Below are 18,169 nucleotides of genomic sequence, written 5' to 3'. Positions count from 1 at the left end.
ATCGAGACCAGCCTGATCAACATGGAGAAACCTCGTCTCTACTAAAAATATAAAATTAACCAGGAGTGGTGGTGCATGTCTGTAATCTCAGCTACCCGAGAGGCTGAGGCAGGAGAATCACTTGAACCCAGGAGGCGGAGGTTGCAGTGAGCCAAGATCGTGTCACTGTGCTCCAGCCTAGGCAACAAGAGCAATACTTCATTTCCAAAAAAAAAAACAGACACCAGTCCTCCCCTGTTAGCTCCAGCTCCCCACATCCCCAGCCCCACATCCACAGGAGGACACAGCAAGAAGGCAGCCACCTGGCTGGGCACGATGGCTCACGCCTATAATCCCAGCACTTTGGGAGGCCAAGGCAGGCGGATCACAAGGTCAGGAGATCAAGACCATCCTGGCTAACATGGTAAAACCCCTTCTCTTCTAAAAATACAAAAAAATTAGCCGGGCGTGGTGGCAGGCGCCTGTAGTCCCAGCTACTTGGGAGGTTGAGGCAGGAGAATGGCGTGAACCCGGGAGGCGGAGCTTGCAGTGAGTGGAGATTGCACCACCGCACTCTAGCCTGGGCGACAGAGCAAGACTCCATCTCAAAAAAAAAAAAAAAGGTAGCCACCTACAAGCCAGGAAGAGGGCCATCACCAGAAATCAGCCAAGCTGGCACCTTGATCTTGGATTTCCAGCCTCCAGAACCATGAAAAATAAGTATCTGCTGTTGAAGCCGCCAGGTCTACGGTACTGTGTTACAGCAGACTGAGCTAAGACAAGGGGGAACCACTCTAGGTTGAAATAGACTTCAAAGATCCATCAACCAAATGCAGATAAGGCATACAATCTTGGCTATATCCAAGTTCAAAAATTAACCATTAAAGCCATTTCTGAGAAAACTGGAAAACTACAAGCAAGCATTAGGTATGAGATGACATTAAGGAAGTATTATTTATGTTGTTAGGTAATGTTGGTAAAAAGAAATGTCATCATGTTAAGATTCTTTATTAGGGATACATACTGACATATATACAGGTGAAATGAGATGATTTGGGGGATTTTCTCTAAAATATACTAAAACAAGAGAATTAGGACAAGAAATGATTTAAAGTAGATAAAGGACTATATAAAACATAATTAGATTTTTAAAGTTTGATGGCAATGAGAATTACATAAGAAAAACAAGGAAAGGTATGTAGGAAGTGTCGCAACTGGGGCTAGCAGAAAACCGCCATCTCTGCGCCATGTCCACCGTGGACAGGCCACTTGTGCTCTCTGGCTTCCCCCGAGCCCATCATCTGCCCCTCTGTCCTCTGACTACTCTGGGGCAGCCACAGCAGCCTCTGCCTGGGTGCCTGTCTTGCTGAGCCACCCTTCACACCCTGCAGGCTTTGCACCCATCTCACTTTCTCATTGCAGCCCCCCATCCCTGCAATGTGCCCCCACTCCCACCCCTTTACTGTGGTCTGCTCTTTCTCATTCCAGGGTACACAGCACCTTCTAGCCTGTCATGAGCTCACTGGTGAGGTATGTCTTCTAGCACCAGAAGGCAAGTTCCCTGAGGGCAGGGACCTCTGTCCACTGATGTCTGGCATATAGGACATACTCAAATATCTGCTGAATGAAAAACAGATCGAGGCTCCAGCTTAAGACGATTACTCACCTGAATATTCTCTCTCACATATACAGCATAATCATCATTACTCAAGAAATCAGCTCGTTTTTTGTAGGTCTGGCTCTCCGTCACAACAGCACCAGTAGACTAGAAGAGATAAATACATTCAAAGAAAAAAAGAAAAAAAGGACAACTCGATAAACCTACTCAAAAAGAAGTAAGTCTGCAAAATCTAAAATATTAAAAAGTAGAAGATGAAAGCCTTTATTTTCCCTATAAAGATCTTCATTTAAAAAAGACTAATAGCAGTAGCATAGCAGGCAGAAATGGATCTCAAAAGCTACAAGTAGACAAAATTTCCAAGGCACTTCCAGACTAATCCTATGAACAATTTACTCAGGTCAGAAACTGATGTGTCAAGACATGGTATTTTAATAAAATACCTTCTAATGGCTACCGAAGATCATTAGATGTTTGAACAAGGGTCTGTTCTAAAGCTAAAAGTAATTATGATATAGAAACCCAATCACGTCTTCAAGAGTGAAACACAGCTTTGTCCTGTGCCCGGCAATACCATAGGTTGGTTTTATGAAACAGTCCACAGTAGATACAGTTAGTTCTTTCAAGGGACAGAGAAAGCCAAGGTGTAAGATTGTCAGAGCGCGAGACAGACAGTGGCCCAGGTGCAGGCGGTCACACAGGAGGCACTGACCATGGAGTAGGCAGCATCATCCATGTCCTCCACCACCTCCTCATCAGAATACTCGTCGGACACCGTGTCTGCATCCGAGAGCTCCGTGACCTGGACGTCGGAGTGGTCCAGCAGCCACCCGACCAAGGCTTCCACACCTAAGAGAAGCACACACAGCCCCCCACAGGCCACCGTGAGCCAAGAGCCCTGAAGCAGGAACCCACACACACGCAAGCAGAGGCCAGGAATATGAAGTACCAGGCAAGCCGGATGCATTCCCGGAAGCACCAGTGAGAGACTTCAGCGCAAACTCGATGTTCCTTCTGGGAAATCCCATCTCCATGAGCTGCACCACAATGGGCAGGGCGGGAACGGGAGACTGCTTGCGCCTCTTCACTCTGGCCGGGCGGATGTGCTGCACGGCGACAGGCGTGGTGGCCTCACTGGAGCTGCAGTCTTCAAATCCTGGGCTCGAAGGGTGAGTGGACTCCACAGCCAAGCACTGGCACACGGCCAGTGCAGCAGCCTGGGCAGACAAGAGGGTCCTGGGAGGTTTGGGAAGTGCCCTCAGCTAGCTTACACAGTCTAGGAACACGGGGGTGATGGCCTTCTATTGTGAACTGCAGTATGCAAGTCTAAAAAGCCCACATTCACATGTGCGTTTTTCAGTGAGTTCCTAAAACATGTTAGAAAATGACAAAGCCAAGTTTCACGGTTCAATGCAGAGAAAATACTTGATGGTAAAATAACTTTCCTGTTTCAGCAGACAGAGAGCCTACTAAATTAGCCAAGTATCAATGTCCATTAAGGAAAACGTCATTACAGCCCTAAGCGAGCCGTCACAGGGGCTTGAGGTGGGAGCAGGGAGAAAGGCATTCCCCCTGCCTTAACTGGGCACGATGGTGACCACAGGCACCTGTGTTTTATACAGGCCAGAAATGACACAGGACTCTCATGTGCCATTAAACCAACCCTCAACTATTTAAGGGTTAAATAACCACATGAGGTTAAACAAGGTATTACAAAATAAGAGAAATAAAAGAGTATTAGTTGGGAAACACATTGCAATGAATCAGTGAACATCTAAACTGCCAGTCTCTGCAGCTGGGAACTCCCCACCGACAGCACAAACAGCATTTCCCTGATCAGTCTGCAATCTCTGGTCCTGCTCCCGACAGCACTTTCCTGATCGGTCTGCAATCTCTGGTCCTGCTCCCGACAGCACTTCCCTGATCTGTCTGCAATCTCTGGTCCTCCTCCCTCCCGAGCTGCTCTCATGGCACTGACGTGCTATTTTGTTAAACTGAGCACGTGAGGAAGGAATCAGGAAGAAACCGAAGACACTGTGGAGTCCCCCAGTGCTCAAAAGTATCAAAGCCTAGGGTTTTGCAGTGAAGTCTGGGTAACTTGGAAGTGATAGTTTTCATCCTAAAAGTTTAAAATTCAGAGCCAGATTGAGCCAAAAGTTCTGGTTCTGATAATGGGGAGTTAGGGTGCACTGGACTAACCCTTGGCTGATAATAATCATGAACTCCAGATAAAATATTCTTTAAAACTACTTGAGGGCACTGGAGAATAGCTGAAGCAATCCGCAATAAAACGAGCACAAGCCCTGACCCAGAGAAGCCCGCAGGCAAGATGCACATTTAACCACAGACAGTGCCCCTTCCTGCACTGCAGGGGCTGGGGTCCTGCCTGCCAGAGCAACCAGAATGCGAGGGAAAGCCTGCCTGAGAAAGAAACCGCAGAGGGAAAACCACAAAATGTTTGGAGGAACTACCAGCTTATCTACAGCTGAATCTAAACTGAAGCACCTCTGAAGAGCCTGGGCTCGGCACAAAGGGACGGCTGGAAGGTTGCAGGGGCTCCCCAGCTGCCCAGGGCCAGGACAGCCCCTGAGCCTCAAGCTCAACCAACTAGAGGTAGGGAGGAGAATGTCAGAGCTTCCAGTGAAGCCCAGAAGAGATTCTAAATCCTTGAGAATTAAGGATTCATAAGCACGGCTAAGGGCATATAAAAAATTATCAGAAACCCTAGCACCAAGCCACCTCAGGATCAAGGAGTGCCAGGTACTGAGCTGCCTATGGGAAGAACACTCCCCATTCTCCAGAGGAGGAGGAACCCACAGCCAATACAATGTAATGTCCAAATAATCCAGAATGAAATAAAAATTCTCACATATGTTAAGAACCACCACCAAAAACTGACTATAATCAAGGAAAAAAAAAACTGCCAAGAGCAGCAGACCAACAGGTGGGCAGACATTAGAATTAGCAAACAAGAAATTCAACATAACTATCACATGTTTTAAAATGTATAGTAAAAGACAGATTTGGCCAGGCGTGGTGGCTCACACCTGTAATCCCAGCACTTTGGGAGGCCAAGGTGGGTGGATCACGAGGTCAGGAGTTCAAGACCAGCCTGGCTAACATGGTGAAACCCTATCTCTACTAAATATACAAAAATTAGCCGGGGGTGGTGGCAGGCACCTGTAGTCCCAGCTACTCAGGAGGCTGAGGCAGGAGAATCACTTGAACCCAGAAGTCAGAGGTTGCAGTGAGCCGAGATCACGCCACTACACTCCAGCCTGGTGACAGAGCGAGACTCCGTCTAAAAAAAAAAAGGACAGACTTAAGGGATGAACATGGGAACTGTCAGAAGAGATATAAAACTATTAAATGAGAGCCAAATGGAAATAAGAGATGTGAGAAATATGAAATAAAGTATTTCTTAGATGGACATAACAGATTAGGCCCAACAAAGCAAAGCATCTTGACCTTTCAAACAGGTCAAGACAAACTAACCAAGCTACTAACAACGAGAAAAAAGACTTTCTATTAAAATTCTAAAAGGAAACTCACTAACAGTGTAACAGATGTATAAGAGTATTTCCAGAAAAGAACAAAAAGAGCAAGACGAGGGAAAAAACAATAGTCAAAAGTTTCCCAATTTGGTAGGGGAACAAAAATCAAGCCAAAGACACAAGCAGCTTAAGCAAATTTCAAGGAGGATGGTGGGATGGGTGGGGTGGACCACCACGGCATACATGAGCCCAGCTCAGTGAAACTGCAGAAAACCAAAGATAACAGAAAATACGAAAAGCAACCAGAGAAAAAAGACATTTCATACAAAAGACGAGATAAGAACGACTTTCCATCAGAATCCATGGAGACGAAACAGCGGAAGGTCTCTTTTTGGTACAACAGTCCTTCGCAATTCCTGAAAGACAACTCTACATGGCCTTCTAGGTGTCAACATTCGGCATCTCCCAGCAGGCTGTGCACCACCCCACATGCTCTCAACTTGCTCAGCGTCTTCTTTTTATCTCTGCCAGGGAGACTGGAAACACAACCAGGCCCTTTGAAATGAACCTTCACCTCAGAGGTTCCCAGACCTGAGAAGAAGCTGGAGTTCAGAAGAGCTCAAGGCCAACCTCCTCCCTTCCTGCCCACACTTGTTTCTTGCTTTCTCCCTTTGCACCCCCCACCATCTTTCCAGCTCATTCTAGTACTGGGGGAGGGCTCCCACCTGCTCAAGGCAGAGGCTGCCTCACCTGGACCCTTGCTTCGAGAAGGGCCCTGCTCGCTGAGGGTTTCTGTTAGGGTAATTTCTGACTGCCAAACTGAATACTGACAGTTTTATTTTTGTCTCTGATATGTTATCCAGATTTTTAATGTATTACACAGCAAGAAAGATTTTGGAACATCTCTAATCCTCTATGTTGCCAGTCATGAAAGCTCCCATCCCTCTTACACTCAATCACGTGGCCTCTTCTGCGGGAACAGCCTATAGCCCTGACCGTGCGCCTCGACACTGCCCTCACCTGCTCCACAGCATGGGGAGAGCTGAGAGGCTGGCGGCACCACAGCACACCCAAAGAGGCTCCTGAGTGAATGAAACAAACAAGCGGGTGCCAGAGTCCTGATGAGCCTCTTTGAGTAACTCTACTTCCTGGAAAAAGATCCCTTCACGAAGACGTGAGCATTTAACCCATGCTGCATCTAGTTAATATTTTTTAGTGAGTTACACAAATCCAAAATAAGGTTAAACTTCAACCCTCTCCGTCTTTAGTATTATCATGTTCCGCAGACTATGCACAAACATGGTTAAAACCTAATGCATCATTAGAATTATTTGCATGCTATCATTTAAAATTCAGAATAGATCCTTAAGAAAGTATACATCTAGAAAAAAATTGTTCACAATTTAGTACTGTGGATTAAAAACTGTCAAGGCTGCCTGGCTGTACCTCAAGTTCCTGTTTATCAAATATGGCCTTCACAGGAGACGGCTGGGTGGCCGAGGCCAGCAGCTGCTGCAAGAGGATCATGGGGGGTTGTGGCCCTTCAGGAGACATGTCCCCAAGGTCAGGTGATGCCACTGCTCCATCATCTGAATTTAAAAGCAAAATATGTGTAAGATTCGATTTTCAACTGCGAACACCACTTTACTATTAAAGAAGATGCATTGAGCATGTTACATCAGGTATGACTTCCGCCTCATTATGTGATAGAAAACCAAAATCTTCAAGGTTCAGACATCAAACAAAAATTAGACTCTAGGCCAGGCGCAGTGGCTCACACCTGTAATCCTAGCACTTTGGGAGGCCGAGGTGGGCGGATCACGAGGTCAGGAGATTGAGACCATCCTGGCTAACTCGGTGAAACCCTGTCTCTACTAAAAATAAAAAAATTAGCCAGGCGAGGTGGCGGGCGCCTGTAGTCCCAGCTACTCGGGAGGCTGAGGCAGGAGAATGGCGTGAACCCAGGAGGCGGAGCTTGCAGTGAGCTGAGATCACGCCACTGCATTCCAGCCTGGCCAACAAAGTGAGACTCCGTCTCAAAAAAACAAATGTTAGCTGGGCGTGGTGGTGCGTGCCTATAATCCCAGCTACTGGCAAGGCTGAGGCAGGAGAACTGCTTGAACCAGGGAGTTGGAGGTTGCAGTGAGCCGAGATCACGCCACTGCACTCCAGCCTGGCAACAGAGGGAAACTCCAACTCAAAAAAAAAAAAAAAAAGAACTAGACTCTAAACCAATTTCACTGCCTGCTTTTGGTCTCTGTCTGTCCTTCATTAGGGCATCTGTCTCTTAGAGCCAACAAATGCTCCTTTCCAGATTTCTGCACTTGGTCTGATTCTTTCTCTTTTTCTTGAGATGGAGTCTCACTCTGTTGCCCAGGCTGGAGTGCAGCGGCACAATCTCGGCTCACGGCAACCTCTGCCTCCTGGCTCAAGCAATTCTCCTGCATCAGCCTTCCCGGTAGCTGGAACTACAGGCACACGCCACCACGCCAGGCTAATTTTTCTATTTTTAGTACAGATGGGGTTTCACCATGTTGGCCAGGCTGGTCTCAAACTCCTGACCTCAGGTGATCCACCCGCCTTGGCCTCCCAAAGTGTTGGGATTACAGGAGTGAGCCACCATGCCTGGCCTACACACTCTTTCATGTTCACTCACAGCTTCAAACCCCGACACAGACACATCCCACGTGCATATTTCTAGCTGTAGCTTTTCTAGCTAAGCCTTGTTGAGATCATTAAGTGACCCCAATTCCAAATGTGTTATGTGCTCAGGGAGATGGCTTTTTGTCTGTTAGGAGTCGCTTTAGGTGCAGCCTTTAGGACTCTGTTTGACACAGCCCCAGGGAGAGTCACTGCCCTGAAGCCCACCACACACAATCTAGGTTCTCATCCAGGCACTCACAGCACTTGCACGTACTGGTTTTCTTCGGTTACAGTTTCGACTAACTAGACCAGGGGCTGGAAATCTTTCTCTTAAAGGGCCAGAGAGTAAATAGTTTAGGCTGACGGGCTGTACAGTTTCTGTCCCAACTACTCAGCTCTGCCACTGTAGAGCAAAAGCAGCCAGAGATGATGTGTGAACAAGTGGTGTGCCTGTGTTCCCATAAAAATGTAAAAAAACAGGTGCACAGCAGTTTTGTCAATCTAGCTCTGTCCGGAGACCCTGCTCCGCCCAAAGCAGCCTTGATAATCCTGATTCAGGTCTGCGGCAACTGCTCCCTGGGCTGAGCACAGAACAGAGCAGCTAATCCAATTCCCAGGCTCCAATCTCTCAGTCTCTACAACTGGGAAATCTTCACATTCCCTACAACCTCTGCTATTGATTGATTCTATGCTTTCAGTAGCTTTCTTTCACCCTCAGCAGGTTTAAAATTAATTTCATAGCATCCTCTCCTCTTAAGATTAAGAAACAAACCCACAAACTCCACATTCTACTGGACTTGCTTATTTTTTTCAAACGCACTACTCACTATTCTCCCCTCAACTCAAGCTTGAAAGAGCAGGCATCTTCCACGTTTTGCTGGTTCCCCACAAAGTTGTCATCTCCAAGACTACACCATCACAGTGGATGGTACCCTCCTTCCACCAGAACCTTCTTTCCGTTTTCATGCCTTCCCCCTCATCACCTGACACAGGAGCAAATCTCCATCTCTGTCATCTCCCATTTCAGATACTCCTAGACCTTACTAGCAGGTGTATCACCTGAAGGTCAATGCTTACCATGTGGCCCCTACCACAGCTTTCCAGTGGGCCTCAAGTTTCACCCTGGTCTCCAAGGTACTCTGTAACAGGATGTCAACCACCCATCTAGCTTCAGCCCCACCACTCATCAACAAACCCTGGGCTCCAAGCAAAGCAGAGCTGCTCAACACGCTTCCAGGGACTCGCCACTTTTACTCATGCTCCTCCTGGCTCCACCACCAGCAGAGGCTTTTCTGCCTGTATGTGTCCGCCACAGCCTTCAAAGGCTGCCTGTGCAGTGCTCATCTGCCACTGGCTCCAGAGGCCTGTGGAACCATTCACACACCTCACCGCCCCCGGCCCCGCGGACAGACAGAGGCCTGTGGAACCATTCGCACACCTCACCGTCCCCACCCCGCGGACAGAGGCCTGTGGAACCACTCACACCTCACCATCCCCACCCCGCGGACAGACAGAGGCCTGTGGAACCACTCACACCTCACCGCCCCGGCCCCGCGGACAGACAGAGCCATCTGCATTTGCTTCCTCTCCTCATCCAAACTCCAGAGAGCAATAATCACAGAAAAGAACTTCTCCCCAAAACACTTAGCATAATGTCTTTCAATAGTAGGTGATCAAAAAATGTCTGTTTTTTTTCTATTAAAAGTGACACAGGCTCATTCTAGAAAACTAAATATAGAGAAATATAAAGAAAATAAAGACAGCCAAAATTCCACCAAAGATTACTGTGTCACTATTTTGCTGAACAGATGAACTATGGCATATCTATAAATGGATACACATAGCAACGTGCTTTTCTGTTTACTTATCATTTTCATGTTTCCATGGCACTAAACATATACAGCTAGCCCTCAGTAGCCATGGGTTCTTCATCCAAAGATTCAACAAACCACAGATCAAAAATATTCAGAAATAAGTAAAACAATTTTTTAAAATACAAATTTTTTTTAAAAAATAGCATTAACAACTATTTATATATCATTTTTATTTATTTATTTATTTACTTATTTATTGAGACAGAGTCTCGCTCTGTCACCCAGGCTGGAGTGCAGTGGCGCAATCTCGGCTCACTGTAAGCTCCGCCTCCCAGGTTCACGTCATTCTCCTGCCTCAAGACTCCCGAGTAGCTGGGACTACAGGCGCCCGCCACCACACCCAGCTAATTTTTTGTATTTTTAGTAGGGATGGAGTTTCACTGTGTTAGCCAGGATGGTCTTGATCTCCTGACCTCGTGATCCACCCACCTCGGCCTCCCAAAGTGCTGGGATTACAGGTGTGAGCCACCGCACCCGGCTTCCATATCATTTATATTTTTAAAGTATTTGGGAGAATGTGCATAGGTTACATGCATATACCACACCACTTTATAGAAGGGCCTTAAGCATTAGTGAATTCTGGTATAACTGGGGGTCTAAGAACTTATCCACATGGATACTGAGGGAAGACTCTATTATGTACCATCATTTTGAATGGCACCAAGATATTACACTGTATGGATACACAATATAAGAATGGGTATTTTGGTGTCTACAGTTTATCAACATAAAAACAATACCAAAAAGGAGGCCATAACGACATTGCTGAATACATTATTTACTTATTTTTTTGAGACAAGGTCTCACTCTGTCGCCCAGGCTGGAGTGCAGTGGCACAATTGCAGTCTGCACACACTGCAACCTCTGCCTCCCGGGTTCAAGCGATTCTCCTGCCTCAGCCTCCCAAGTAGCTGGGATTACTGGCATGGGCCACCACTATGTCCTGCTAACTTTTGCTTTGTTTTTTTTCTTTTATTGAGACAGAGTCTCGCTCTGTCCCCAGGCTGGAGTCCAGTGGTGCGATCTTGGCTCACTGCAAGTTCCACCTCCCAGGTTCACGCCATTCTCCTGCCTCAGCCTCTCAAGTAGCTGGGACTACAGGTGTCCGCCACCATGACCGGCAAATTTTTTGTATTTTTGATAGAGATGCAGTTTCACCATCTTGGCCAGGCTGGTCTTGATCTCCTGACCTCGTGATCCGCCCACCTCGGCGTCCCAAAGTGCTGGGATTAGTCATGAGCCACCATGCCCGGCTGGTGAACATATTATCTTTACATGCCTCTTTGTGTGATAAAGTCCCACAGAATGACTTGCTGGGTCAAAGTACATAAACACATACCTATGTCTATGAATTTCAAAGTCCGTCTCATTTCTTCAGACGCTCATCAGATGGCTACACCAACTGAAATTCCCAGCAGCAGTGTGTTCATGGAGTGCTGCTTCACGTGCATCTGAAGAACCAGCATAGGTTCTTCTTGTTACAATACAGGTTCTATTTCTTTGGTCTGGGGTGCAGCCTGGGAGTCTGCATTTCTAACACATACCCGTGTGCCATCAATTTTGCTGACCCATGCACCACACTTTAAACGGGAAGGCATGAAAATACCTTTTTCCCTCCCCACCCACCAGATGCCCTCTGTCTTGTCTTATAAGATGACGATGACAATTTTATCCACAGTTGGTGGTTGCTAGGCAGGCCACGTGTCTTTTTTGTACATTTATAAGCCATCTATGTCCATTTTTATAAACTGATTGTTCACATCCTTTGTCTACTTTCTACTGCCTTTCTTATAAAGCTTTAAGAACTTTTTAAAAAGATACCTGCGTGAACAGTTCCAGTCTCCTGAACAGCTGGCTGAGACAGGATCTGCCGCAGTTTATCCTGGTGGGAGAGCAGCGCCCGACCTGCTTTCAGGATGTATAGCTTCAACTGCTGGCACCGCAGCAGGTCCAGGTCCACTTGTCCTGTGGAAGGAGAGACTCAGTGAGAAGGCGTGTCCTGCTCAGACTCCCTCAGCAAACCTCCGCCACGTGGCAGTAACATTCTGCCCTTCAGGAATCCACCCACCACACACTGTCTGTGACGACGGGCTCGCCTTTCCCAGTGTTACACTCGGCGCTGCTAGGTAAGCACCTTCTGCCTCCTGGGTCTTCCTTCCCTGTTCTCCAGGCACCTAACTTGATGGGACGCAGGATTCAATGGTTATACACAGCACCGTGTTAGCTACTATTAATATGAGCAAATGCTCCCCAAGTTGCTGAAGTTTCAGCCGCTTTCACTCTTCTTCTAAGACTCCTTTGAGAGAATCTGTCGGCTCTACTAGCTCTTTAACTGATGAAGATCGCAGCAATGCCCAAGGCTTATCTGATAGCAGACGCCACAGAAGCAGCATAGAGAGCATGGGGTGGGAAGGAAGGAGGGCCGCAGGCGCCACTCGGGCACTGGCCCGACTAACTGGCAGACAGGTTTATTCAGCACGATGGGAAATGGCAGCTACTAGAGAAGGTCAGCTGAATTTCGGACATGCTGTGATTTACATGCACTGCACCTCCAAGCAGAGATGTGAATGGGAGATCCAGAGTTGAAAGTGCTTACATCACAAATGCTAAAGCAGCAATCATAGGTCTGTGGGAGCAAGAGGGGAGAAACTCAAGAAGGGTGGGCAGAATACGCCACAGTTATGGGTGAAGCCACGAGAACTTTCAGGATATAAAGAACAAGCAGAGAGAAGAGCTCCCTAGGAACACAGAAAGAAACTCAGGAGAGCTGCATTCTAGACCCAAAGGCAGGCAGAGCCAAGCAAGGCTACAGTCTCAGCCACTCTGAATGCCACAAGCAAGCCAGGTGGCTTCTAGGACAGAGGCCCCTGGATCTGGCAGGGAACAGGCCATGAGCCATGGTCCAATAGGGTGACGGGGCCACAGGGCCCTGGGATGGAGGGGAGGAGAGAAGAGGTGAACACAGACTTCTCTTCTGGGATAAAGGGTGACACTGAGAAGAGGGTGTGAGCCATGGGGTTCTTTAAGTGTGGCTCCGAACATGGTGACGAAGGCTGACTCGAAAACACTCATTACCACGAACACAGGGTTACAGTCCCAACTGCAACTCAACAAATGGTGAGCCCACGTGAACCCCAGGACTTTAGCAGGCCCGTGAACTCACTCGTGAAGAACACTGTACAAACAACACGAATTTAAGACGGCAGCTATTTCATCAAGCAGCACCATGTACTGACCTGTAAAGGCCTGTTTAGTAGATTTCTTTATTTTGTGCTTTTCTAACTTGCTTCCAGCAAGGTTCACCAACTGAGCCCAGACAGACAGCATGGGCTCTGTGAAGGGCAGGTTGTTCACATTAAAGGCCACAGCAGGGAGCTGGAGAGGACACAGAAGCTGTCAGCCTGCGGCCAATATGACTAACAAATGAAACGTTCTGAAAGTCATCAAAACCATGGGCTTAATCCTGAAATGCCACACATACCCATAAGCCTTTTTAGAGCTGAGAATAATCATTTTTTAAAATGATATTAAAGGCAAGATATAGACTTACTTATATAGTAAGTATAATCTACATTAATTTTTCTTTACAAATCTGTCAACAATAATTACATCAGTGTGGTGGTTACTATCTTCTCAGGTATTTTCTATATACTTCAAGTTTTCTACAACATGTATATATTCCTATAACAACAAAAAAGAGTACTTTATAGAAAATATAGTCAGGCCAGGCACAGTGGCTCACATCTGTAATCCCAGCACTTTGGGAGCCCAAGGCGGGCAGATCACCTGAGGTCAGGAGTTTGAGACCAGCCCGGCCGACATAGTGACACCCTGTCTCTACTAAAAATACAAAATTAGCCAGGCGAGGTGGCACACACCATAATCCCAGCTACTCAGGAGGCTGAGGCAGGAGAATCGCTTGAACCTGGGAGGCAAAGGTTGCAGAGAGCTGACAAGATTGTGCCATTGCACTCCAGCCTGTGACAAGACTCCATCTCAAAAAAAAAAAAAAAGAAAAATATATAGTAAGATTGCACTTGGGCTACATGAAAACAACGTAAATGGCTCCTTCTCCCTGTGCATCCCTGATTCACAGGTTGACAGTAGCTGCTACATTAAGTCATGTCACTCAAAACAACTATGCATTTTCTACACGAAGAAAGGTTGTTTTTTTTTAAAGGAAACATGTTTAAGTTTTTTTTAAACTTGAGTTGTTCAATAAAAAGTGAACTTCGTAAATTCACATTTTAAAATAATTAGAACTACCTCATAGATGCACGGTACCTTCTAGGTTGCTAAAGCCCCCGTGCCTCTGAGGCTGAACCGCACACGAACCACTGCTTCAGGTGCCCTGTGAGACCGGCCCTGCTTACCACAGAAGCGCAAGCTCACACAGCTTCCTGGAAGGCAACCCTGAGGTACCAGAATCAAGTGCTTTCAAGTGCTAACGGTGGTGCCCGGTTCTAGTGTAAAGCTGAACCCCCTCGTCGTACAGTCGCCGAGCACAAGTTCACCTACTGGTTTCAGCTGACTCAGCGGGCACACGCGACACGTCCGCATGTCGGAGAACTGCACGGTGATTCTGCCCTTCGGGGTGATGCGAGTCACGGTGCCTTCTCCAAACTCTTCGTGCACAACTTGGCCGCCCAGGCGCAGGCGACCATCGATGCCTCCAATCACAGCCAGGACCGCCATGAGGCCCCCCGCTTCAGGTTTCTCGGAGTCGGGGAAGTAGTCCTCTAGCTGGGCCTAGTGCAGACCAAACAGCGAGCTCGACCAGGGACACGCACGGAGCTGCCCAGTGCCTACGGGTTCACCACTCAACTACATGAACTCTGAGCGCACAAACCCACCCCTTCGGGAGGCCTTCCTGCAAAGCTGCGGGTGACGGAGCGGAGCTGGGAGTTGATGTACTTGTTGATGAGCCCGTTCCACTGCGTCAGCGAGTGCAGCGCGCGCAGCAGCGCCACCACCTCCTCCGCCAGGGTGCTGCTGTGGGTGGCGGTCAGCGAGGCCTGCGGGCGCGCCCTGCGCCGCCGGGGCGTGGACTCTGAGGAGGAAACAAGGGGGGAGCTGCCGCGCCGCTCGTCACCAGGGCACGGGGAAGGGAGACAGCCACCCACCTCTGAGCAAGGGCACGTCGGAAGAGCAGGTAGTGAGCAAGCTCCCCAAGAAGCCAAACAGCTTCTCCACAAGGCACTTCATGTCCCTCGCCCTTTCGGTCTTGTCCCATGACGGAAGGACTGCTTGCAATAAATGCACAGCTAAGATCTGATAAAAGGCAATTTAAAACGACAAGCATTAAAAAAAATCTGATTAAGAAACTCAGATTGTTATTTTCTCTTTACCTTTTTTTTTTTTTTTGAGACAGAATCTCGCCCAGTCGCCTGGGCTGGAGTGCAGTGGCACGATCTCAGCTCACTACAACCCACGCCTCCCAGGTTCAAGCAATTCTCCTTCAGCTTCCCAAGTAGCTGAGATTACAGGCACCCACCACCTAGCCCGGCTCACTTTTTTTGTATTTTTAGTGGAGACAGGATTTCACTATGTTGGCCAGGCTGCTCTCGAACTCTTGACCTCGTGATCCACCTGCCTCGGCCTCCCAAAGTGCTGGGATTATAGGCATGAGCCACTGTGCCCGGCCTCTCTTTATTTTCTGTTCTCATAATGCAAGCAATCATGTGAAAATTTTGAGATTCATTATTTTACAGCCAGGTAATTACACTCAAGTTGATTAGTGATTAGGATTGTCAGGGACTTTAGAAAAAAGCAACATTACAGATGCATGCGTTTAATTAAAAAAATTATTTTTAGTTTAATTCTTAAGACAATTACACTACAACTTCTGTGAAGCAGATGAGTAGTTGCAGGATTTACCACTGAAGAGAAAAGCAGGTAAGCTAAAGGTTAGTGACTTACCAATTATCAAGGACCTCTGCCCCTTGCCTCCAGAAAATCTACCCTGTCACTTCTAGACCCTTTCTCCACTCCTTACTGAATAAAGGCCCCTGACTCTGAGGGCAGGGAACTTCAGTACATGGATGCCTCTCTCAGGGAACTGGTTTTGCCTGGCAGCACATTACCTGCCTCTGCAGCGAGGCGGCAGTGAAGGGTGCATGCCCTTCCACGACCTTCATGAGCAGCGTGATCCACTGCGGGGAGCTGAGGGCGCCGCACACCTGCGGCGTGAGAGCGATGCTCCGCACAAACCCCAGCGTGCACCAGCTCCGGTGCTGCTCCCTGCACACCAGCCTGTTTGGAGAAGCTGCAGGAGGGAAAACAGACATGCTTGGTAACAAAGTCCCTAAAGATAAAGTCCTAAATGTAAATCCTTATTTTTTTTATCAACTTGTTACTTTATTTTCTACAGTAAGCTCCTTTACAAATATATTGCAGTTTGTAAATTAATTCAAATTCAAAGTGAGAAGCGGAAGACGACTTTTAAGTTAGTTCAAGAAACATTTCTGAATTTTTCTTTTTTTGTTTTTAGAGATGGGCTCTCACTATGTTGCCCAGGTTGGTCTAAAACTCCTGGGCTCTAGTGATCCTCCTGCCTCGCCCTCCCAAATAGCTGGGACCACAGGCATTTTTAAAACCTTCTAAGTATGTGTAGTAAAAGTAGTTAGGGAATTTTAGCTATGTATTGTTTCTAGGCAATAGGAAAATGATCTATAATTCAAACAGCAGTAATTTGCAAGAGTGCATCTATTGTATTTTTTTATTTCATTTTAAGTATCTCCACAATCTTGCTTATATTTAATCTGCACCATAAGTTTCCAATCTAACTTTACTACATCTGCATTAACAAAAGGAAAGGTTTTCACTAGGTTTACATCATTGGATTCTGGCACAAGTGGGTCCACCTCTGCTCCACCCGGCCCCAGGACTCCACTACTCCCTGAATGGAGGCTGAGGCTTGGAGGCTGGGCCCTCCTGAGGGACCCCACCCACAGCCCCACAGGACCTGCTCTCGCCTCCCACCTCCCCACCCTGCCCTCAGCTATCCAAGCCTATGAGGATACTTGCCTTCCTTCAGCACATTCGCATGCGCTCACACACACTCACTCTCACACCCTCATATGCATCCTCACACTCACACCCATACGAAGTTATTCAGACACACCCGTGGGCACCCACACACCCACCCTCACACTCTCAGGTGCACTCACACCACTGTCACAATCACTAACACACACAATCCCAGTCACACATATGCACACACAACCTAAGATGCAAGCTGACACACACTCCTATGCACTCTCACATACACTTACCCCTCCCAATGCATACAGAAACTCAGATGCACTCACACTCCTAAACACGAGTCACAACCGATTACTCACCCACTCACACCTGTACCCACACACTTGCTCACTTGACACTCACACCCACAGTTACAACCTCCCACTCACTGACACAAGCAAAATGCTCACATCCATGCACATGCACTCACAACACGTCACTCGTGCTCACAGACACAAGGCATTCACATTTACTCAAATGCTCGCCCTCAATCACACACTTACACTTGTGCCTGCCACCCACTCATACTTCCTCACACTCACCAAGCCTCACTGACTTACACTTCGTCTCATTCACACACCCAGTCCCCTCACAGTCACGCCTCCCTCGTGCTCACCCTCATACACACAGTGGCTCAATGCACTGGCGCTCTCACTCCCATTTCACCTGCCCACTCACATGCTCTCATGGACACACACACCACTCACATAAATGCATGCATACATACACACACACAACCACACGCTACAAACACACCGTCACACTTGCAACACAAATGCTCAGCCACTTGCCCATCAACCGCTAACACACTCACTCTCATCAATATGTGCGGACACTCCAGCACACCACTAATACACGCATGCTCTCACACAACCTCCCACACACTGGAGCACGCCTACATCCTCACCCACACTCACAGGGGCTCACTGTCAGTCACATGCACACTCACCCCACTCCCTCAGTTCACATTTCTCATACTTACACTCCACACACACAAACACTTTATGGATTAAACTGTGCCTGTCCCCCAACTTCACATACATTCAGAACCTCAGAATATGATCTTATTTAATGAGGTCTCTGTAGACCTCACTAAGGTAAGAATTTAGGTGACATCATGTTGGCTTAGAGTCAAACTCAATGAAAGAGTCCTTTCAGAGGCAGAAAAGGACATGCAGAACACAGGGGCGGGGCCATGTGAAGACGCAAGCAGACACCGGCACAATGCGTCCCCACACCAAGGAAGCCTGGAGCTCCCAGAAACTGGACAAGGTAAGGAAGGACCTTCCCTTAGAGCCTGTGGAGGGAGCATGGCCCTACCCGCACCTGGATTTGGGACCTCTGGACTCCAGCACTCTGAGAGAACAAACTTGTTGTTTGAAACCAGTGTTGTGGGTTGAATTCAAAATTGCAAAATTCACATGTTGAAGTCCAAACCCCTACAGTACCTCGGCAGGTGACCTTGTTTGGAAATAGGGTCGCTGCAGATGTAATTAGTTTGATGTGACTGAATGATGTCCTTATGAAAAGAGGAGATT

The 18,169-nt window shown here is 47.6% G+C and overlaps 1 protein-coding gene across 1 annotated transcript in view; it reads right to left on the bottom strand.

Annotated features, from left to right (window-relative positions):
• LOC104661520 (E3 ubiquitin-protein ligase HERC2-like) overlaps nt 1-18,169 on the bottom strand; it is a 228,152-nt gene that overhangs the window by 95,180 nt on the left and 114,803 nt on the right. Inside the window, 10 exon segments of the mRNA XM_030931658.1 lie at nt 1,646-1,744; nt 2,310-2,446; nt 2,547-2,814; nt 6,538-6,680; nt 11,430-11,573; nt 12,845-12,983; nt 14,127-14,357; nt 14,462-14,658; nt 14,732-14,879; nt 15,692-15,873. Of these exon segments, the coding sequence (XP_030787518.1) occupies nt 1,646-1,744; nt 2,310-2,446; nt 2,547-2,814; nt 6,538-6,680; nt 11,430-11,573; nt 12,845-12,983; nt 14,127-14,357; nt 14,462-14,658; nt 14,732-14,879; nt 15,692-15,873 (1,688 nt within the window).

Source organism: Rhinopithecus roxellana, chromosome 5 (assembly GCF_007565055.1).
Source record: "Rhinopithecus roxellana isolate Shanxi Qingling chromosome 5, ASM756505v1, whole genome shotgun sequence".
NCBI classification, from domain to species: Eukaryota; Metazoa; Chordata; class Mammalia; order Primates; family Cercopithecidae; genus Rhinopithecus; species Rhinopithecus roxellana.
The sequence above is the reverse complement of the archived record's forward strand: the minus strand, read 5'-3'. Positions and strand labels throughout refer to the sequence as shown.